Source organism: Neoarius graeffei, chromosome 10, assembly GCF_027579695.1.
Source record: "Neoarius graeffei isolate fNeoGra1 chromosome 10, fNeoGra1.pri, whole genome shotgun sequence".
NCBI lineage: Eukaryota > Metazoa > Chordata > Actinopteri > Siluriformes > Ariidae > Neoarius > Neoarius graeffei.
Window position 1 is genome coordinate 88,180,103 of NC_083578.1, and position 7,675 is coordinate 88,187,777.

Sequence of the window (7,675 nt, forward strand, 5' to 3'; positions counted from 1 at the left end):
GAAAATTCTCAAAGGTTCACAAACTTTCAAGCACCACTGTATTGAGGTCTGTAAATTTTTTATTCCAAGAGAAAGCTTGTAGTGAAGTTGTCTGTGCTTTTAGAGCGAGTGATAATGTTGCAATAGCTATGCAGTCTGGTTAATCAAATGACTTTCTATGGATTTTCCCACCAAGTTTCCGTAGCCTTGTCCACGTCTAACGTTAACACATAGCTAGTTAACTTGGACACAGTTAGCATGTAAAAAAAGAGTTACACTAACATGAATAATGTTAACTGAAGTCCTTTCAGAAATGTTTTAGCATAATCTTGCCAAATAAACAATGTAGAAATGTTTCTTTTCTAGTAGTGTTAGCTACCCAATATGATTTTGAGTTTGAAAAGAGTTTGCTAGCATGTCAGGTGGAGCTTCACTGACTAGCTAGCTTAATGTTAAACCACCATGATGTACAGCATGCGTTCATTTTGTGAATTCACAAAATAATCCAGTAGGTTGCTTCAGAGCCGTTAGGTTTTGTAAGCGTTGTGGCAATAGTACAACAGTGTGTTGACAGAAAATGTACTTTTAATACTTAAGTATTTTTAAAAGCAAGTACTTCAGTACTTTAAGTAAAACTTTGACTGTACAACTTTCACTTGTATCGGAGTAACATTTGACCAGTGGAATCTGTACTTTGACTTATGTAATGAAGTTGGGTACTTTGTCCACCTCAGCTTTCCATGACATCTTAAAGAGAACAAAATGCTGTTAAAAAAATGTTCAAGACTTCACTTTGTTAAAGTTACTAAATTTAATATTTTAATGGACTTAAAATCATGACTACTTTTCAAGGTTTGTTATTTAGCACAAAAGTCTTTTAGCACAAGATCCAAGAACACAGTCTTTATTATGAATACTTACTGATCATGTTTAAAGATGTTTGATGGATTTTTTTCTGAAAGTTGCCAAGATTCCGATCAAAAACAAGCGATTGTATTTCCCCACTCCGCCATCTTGAAACCGCCATGTTTGATGTAGCCAGTTAGTCACCAATCCTCCCTCCAAATTATTTAAAACACAGCACGTATCCTGATCCAGTACACTGCTACAGCCAACTTCCAGGTCTGTTTTGTCTTTATTAAAGTACTAATTTTTTATAAAAAATATTGTCATGGTTCAGTGGTGAAAGCTATAAATAAATAAATAAATAAATAAATAAGCAAGCTTGATCAGTTGTTAAAACACAGACTACATCATGAACAAAATATTTAAATAAATAAAATAACACTGTATAATCGGTATTAATTACTGTACTAATTTTTTGAAAATTATTGTCAGGGTTCAGTGGTTAAAGCTATCAATCAATTAATGAATCAATCAATCAATAAGCAAACTTGACCAGTTGTCAAAACACAGGTTACATCATGAGCAAAACAAATTTGAATAAATAAAATAAATAAAATGAATGAATGAATGAATGAATGAATGAAAATAATTTGTTGTATAATCTACATTATTTACTGTACTAATTTTTATAAAAAATATTGTCATGGTTCAGTGGTGAAAGCTATCCATAAATAAATAAATAAATAAATAAGCAAGCTTGACCAGTTGTTAAAACACAGACTACATCATGAATAAAATATTGAAATAAATAAATAAAAATAACACTAATTGTATAATCGGCATTAATTACTGTACTTATTTTAGGAAAATTATTGTCAGGGTTCAGTGGTTAAAGCTATCAATCAATCAATCAATCAATCAATCAGCAAACTTGACCAGTTGTCAAAACACAGGCTACATCATGAGCAAAATAAATATGAATAAATAAAATAAATAAAATGAATGAATGAATGAATGAATGAATGAGAATAATTAATTGTTTAATCTACATTATTTACTGTACTATTTTTGTAAAAAATATTGTCATGGTGCAGTGGCTAAAGCTGTCCATAAATAAATAAATAAGCTTGACCACTTGTTAAAACACAGACATCAAGAGCAAAATATTTTAATTAATGAATTAAAATAAAATAACACCAGTGAGGTCACGAGGAAATCTCCCAGCTGGTAATGATGATCCACCAGTTTGACCAGCTCAGCCTGTGTGTTGGTAACTGGTCAGAGTCAGACTGAGATTGGATTTTTCAGAAGAACCACTATATTGATGGATATGAGTTCAAATCCCATGAGTCACTGCTTGTGTTGAACCCTGTCTCAACTCTAAAAGTGCAAAATGAAATAATGCAGTAGATTAAAAAAAACAGAAAGACTAATAAATCATATTTAAATAATCTTTATGACTTAAATTAATTGAATTTAATTTTGGCTTCAAAGTGAATCCTCCTCATAATAATAATAATAATAAGAAGAAGAAGCGAAAGGAGAATCTGGAAAACATCCTCCATGAACACAGCAGAAGGAAAAAGCCCAGAAGTCTTTACAAAAACTGTTTATTATATATATATTTACATCTTCTCTTATGCTTTAAAAATTTAGAAGTAAATAGACATGTGTTCTGTGTTACAGTCAAAATGCAACACAAGTCGGACATTAGATCTACATGAGTTTATTAGCTTAGCAGGCGACACACCACTATCAGCTAACGCTCAAAACAAAGTGTAGATAGATGTTTAAATTAAATCCAATAAACACATTAAGGAGCAAAACAGCCTGTGTATAAATATTACAGAAATATTGGAAACTTGCTCATGTTGGCTTCTGTTTCACTGCTGTATTGTTTTCTGAGAGTTTGGCCACGACATTGAAAAAAACCCCTTTATATATATTATATATAATATTGTGGTTGAAATGAGCAGGATCAGGAAACACAGAAAGTAACCACACTCTGAGAAAGTAAGGGTACTGAACTGGACCTGTCTTTGTTGCTGGGGTGGTACCTTCTAGTGTCTCTTTTATCCAAGATACCCGATTTTAAAGCTTTTCTAAATAATAATAATAATAATAATAATAATAATACCTTAATCATTTTAAAGGTACACTATAGCCATATCTCCAGGTGAAAGATAATCCCGAGTGTTAAAGGTTAAATGGCCGATTCTTGAGTGTTCCACCCCAGAACCAAGGAAAAGTACACTTTGGCTAGTTTTAGTGTTAAAGGTGTTATTTGTGACTAATATCCACTCAACCCCAGATCCCAAAGTTTTATTTTTCAGCATCCAGTTTTAGAAACTTGGTCTGAAATTAGTTAGTGACACAATTCACTTTTAAAATATAGGTTTTTTTTGGGGGGGGGGGGGGGGGGGGGGGGTTGTGCATCACATGTAGCGCTCGAGCCCGGATGTGAAGTTAGCTTGTCTCGTATACGAATTGTTGTACGAGTTCGAATTCGTTCCTGTGAGTCCCAGAAGCTGTTCGTTGTGCTCTGCACACGAGCCGGGCCGTGACATCCTGCTTCCGGTGCAGTAGCCAGTGGGAGAGAAACCGGGCGGCGTGGCAGAGGTGAGGTGCGGAGGAGAGGCTGAGGATGAGAAACTGGGTGCCATGGAGGCAGCGGAGCTGCTGTTTCTGCTCAGCAGGTTCGTGTGGTTCAGAGACTGAGTCTGGAAGCTGGTCGGGTCAGTGGCGGGTAACACTGAGCAGCCGGCGCTCATCGAGGTCGAGCTCGAGGTCAGGTCTCCGGAACCGAGCCCGATGTGAAGTTCGGCTCCAGGGCCACTACATGGCGGGACAGACTGCTGGCTGATGATGTTGTCGATGCTGAACATCCGGCCTTGTCCTTGAAGGTGAGCGTGAGCGACCCCCGCTGACGGCTGATAGGGGTGCAGTACAGACCCGTGAGGAGAGGCGGGTAACGGAGAGCCGCTGTAGCCCGAGGTCACGGCCGGGTACAGGGTGTTGGGATACGCCTGGCGCGCCACGGGACTCGGGGTGAACGTGAACGCGCCCGCGCTCTGAGCGTACCCTGGATACGTGCTGACGTCCGAGCGCTTGAAGCGTTTCCTCCGGCGCAGGAAGCTGCCGTTGTCGAACATGTCCTCAGCGGCGGGGTCGAGCGTCCAGTAGTTGCCCTTTCCGGGCCTCCCGGGCTCCCGTGGGATCTTCACGAAGCAGTCGTTGAGCGTCAGGTTGTGCCGGATGGAGTTCTGCCACTTGCGCGAGTTCTCGCGGTAAAACGGAAAGCGCTCCGTGATGAAGCGGTAAATGCCGCCCAGCGTCAGCTTCCTCTCCGGTGAGTTGGCGATGGCCATGGCGATGAGCGCGATGTAGCTGTACGGAGGTTTCCCGCGCTGCACGGGCCTTTTCCTCCGCCGGCCGCTGACCGGCTGACCCACCGGAACCACTTCCTCCACCTCCGCCCGAGGGCTGCCTTCTCCCGGTTCCGGTTTCACAGGAGCACCGTCCTTACCTCCAGACTGACGAACATGATGATGAAGATGATGATGATGATGATGGATCAGTGACGGTGAGTCCAAACTCACCTGAGAAGACACAGCTGCCGCCGCCGCCGGGCTCGTGGGCTGCGACTCCGCCGGTGACATGCTGCACGAGAAGTAGGAGAAACTCGCCAGATTCATAAAAGAGGAGTTTTCTGGTTTAAATGCAGGTCTGAAAAGGAGCTGCTCACTTCACTGCCTCTGCCGCTCCGCGCGCGCCCCGGTGTTTTCTTTCGCCAGGTGTGTGACTTTATAAGGTGGGCGGAGTGACGTCACGAACTATCCGGCGCACGAGCTCTCTCTGTCCGGTGTCTTGGGGATGTGATGGAGTTTATTCTGTGTATTTTAAGGGCTTTGTAAATCTGTTTATATATTTGTTTGTTTGTTTGTTTGTTACACTGTGCATGTTTGATGTGCATCCAGAGCAAACTCCTCCAAATAACTTTAATATAAAACGACCTATTTAATAACCTAAAATCAATAGCCTATAATGGCACCCAATTACTATTAATCACTAATGTACAGATATGAAGCGTTCTTTCTTCACTTTGTTCCTCTGAGAGACCAGAATCGTTCCAGGAAGCTGAGAACTTCTGAAGAACCCCCCCCCCCCCCCCCCCTTTTTTTTTAATAACTGAGTAATTAATAACTCCTACTTAGCTTAAGGCTACTACTTAGAAATACTGTACTAATATTAATTATATAATCCAATTACTATAAACACACTATAAACAGCTTTTTTCACTTTATAAATGTAAAACATTCCCAAAAATAATAGTGTCCAAATAATAATAATAATAATAAATGACTTTATTTAACAGCATTTCCATAGTAACATGGCTCTTCATTTGTTAATTTAAAACACATATACAACTAATGCATATATAATATAAGAAATGTAATGTATTCATTTAGCTAATTTAAATATTAAAACTTGACACACTGAAGGATAGATCTCACATCTTTCATAAATGATTTAGGGAACATACTGGACCTTACGGTAGGAGGGAGACTGTTAAATCGCTGAATGTCAGAGTCCTGATATGTTCCAGTTTGTAAGAATACAAGAAGACTTGGGGTCTTTGTTGATCTCAGGTGTATATCTCAAATAAATTAATGTTAGCCAAATATCTTTGGGAAGAAAAAAAAAACCTAATATGAGCTAAATTTATGTTTTAACCAGGAAGAGAAATAGAAATTTCTGCACCGGTCGTTATGAAGCAGCGAGCATTCAGAATATACATCTTACCCAAGATCTTGACTTTAGATAAGGTCTCGGGTTCGAACGGCTCGGGGCTGTGAAGCCGAGACTTCTGCTGAGCAGGGACGGTCAGAATGGTGGGATTAAACAGAGATGACTGGAGAAGGAAACAGTTTAAGAAGAGGATTGTGTTGCATTATTGGCCATGTTAGTTTGTTATGTTTAGAGTTAGAGCATTTTATTAATATATTGTTCTTTTTTTTTGCACAACCTGCTACATCTGGCACATCTGCACTGTCTGTAGTAGTCTTATGTTTTAATGTAGCACCATGGTTCCAGAGGAACGTCGTTTCATTGTATATGATTAAAAGAACAATAAATCCACTTGACTTGACTTGACCATACCTACAGAGTCAACTCAGTGAAAGGAAAAATATTATTTTACTCAAAATAACATTGAAAGAATCACTGCATACAAGTTTTCTGACACTATAGACACAAAGTGACGTATGAATGTTCGATAAAATCTGGTAAACATATCTTGGAAACATCACAACGTCTATTTTTCATCACTTTCTCCATCACTCTGTCCCTCACACCACACACTCTGTTTTTACACTCGTAGTTTGTTCTGGCTGCAGCTGTGGATCTGAGCTAGAAACAACACCGAGAGAGGTTATAACCTAGTGCCGAACCCGCCGTTCAATCCACCAATTGAAAAATAATAACAAGCTTCTAAAAACAGCAATTGAACTGTCAAAGCTTTACAGCCAGAAAAGTAAATATGACCAGTTCTTTTTGCAGACTGATACTCGAATGGGAGGTGGGTTTATGACCTAGTATCATTGCACCACTGGGATTTATTCTTTATCATTTAAAGGGGTGGTTCGACAGAAATTATGATCAACATTTTTACATTTTTTTAGCTCCTTACTCAAATGTAGGATGTCAGCCAATACATGTTAGGTGTTGGATATTTTCTTCTTCTTCATTATTATTATGATTATTATAATACAGGAGCGACAACAAGCAATTACTTTCTGACCTGGAACAACTTTTGAAGGCAAAAAAGTTGAAATTTAATCATAAAGTACAAGTTTTATTTATACAGCATCTCTCCAAGACTCAAAAAGAATTTTAACATGACATGACGGAGTTGACAGGAAGAGGAATAATGGTACAGCAGTGATTGTAGAGAAGCGTAAAAAAAGAGTCAATGTGAGGATTTGAAAAATGATGTGATAAGAAAATTGAGTCAATTATATATTTTATAAAATAAGTAAATAATCAAACACAACAGGATGTGCAGTTATGGAGAAATAATCAACGATGGGGTGGTGTGATGAAGCCAAAGCAAGGTGGAAAATGTTTATTATTTTCCCATAAAAGGACACACTGTAGTGTTTTGCTCCTTTTATACCACAGCGATTTGCAGTTACATTTTTAACTTGTTAAAGAAAGAAAGGTGATGCTTTTTGTCCGTTAATAGTTACATTTTTGATGTTCTGGAAGCTCAAAAACAAGTTAGGTCCTGTTCCTGTTCTCATTGAGGTTATAGCAGTTATTTATTTCTCTCTCTTGAAGTTAATAAAAATATATATATATATAGCGTGTCACATAACTGAGAAACCAGAAGGCTATCTGCTTGACGTCATATTATAATAAATAATTTATAATAAATGAAATGACATGGTCATAAGTTGATAAAAGAAAAAGAGAGAGAAAGAGAAAGAAGTAGTCAGTGAGTTCAGAGATGGGCAGACGTGGGCAGAGGTGGGCTGTGGATGCACAGACAGCAGTGTTCATGTTCAAAGTAAAGGTTAAACCAACAAGACTCAGCATCCAGCCTTTCTCTGTCACTGCTCTGAAAGAAACGGTGCGATGAATCAAACTGGAGTCATAACCCATAACCTGCCTGCCACTTCCCAACATGTCCACTTCCCCACAAAGCCCCCGGAGCCCCCCGGCACAGACGTGTTAAATCCACCGAGCTGACAGCAAACGGCTAACACTTTCAGACAGGCGTGGGATCGGGGAGGGGGCTTGCTATCTGAGCACAATCTGCCCCATGAGCTGCCAGGTCAGGCAGGACAAA

General features: G+C 39.1%; 1 protein-coding gene across 1 annotated transcript; it reads right to left on the reverse strand.

Moving 5' to 3' along the window:
* Positions 1-3,260: 3,260 nt before the first annotated feature.
* foxe3 (forkhead box E3) lies at positions 3,261-4,520 on the reverse strand. The gene has a single exon (XM_060930935.1). It carries the CDS (start codon positions 4,518-4,520, stop codon positions 3,261-3,263), a length of 1,260 nt encoding a protein of 419 aa, XP_060786918.1.
* Positions 4,521-7,675: the final 3,155 nt, after the last annotated feature.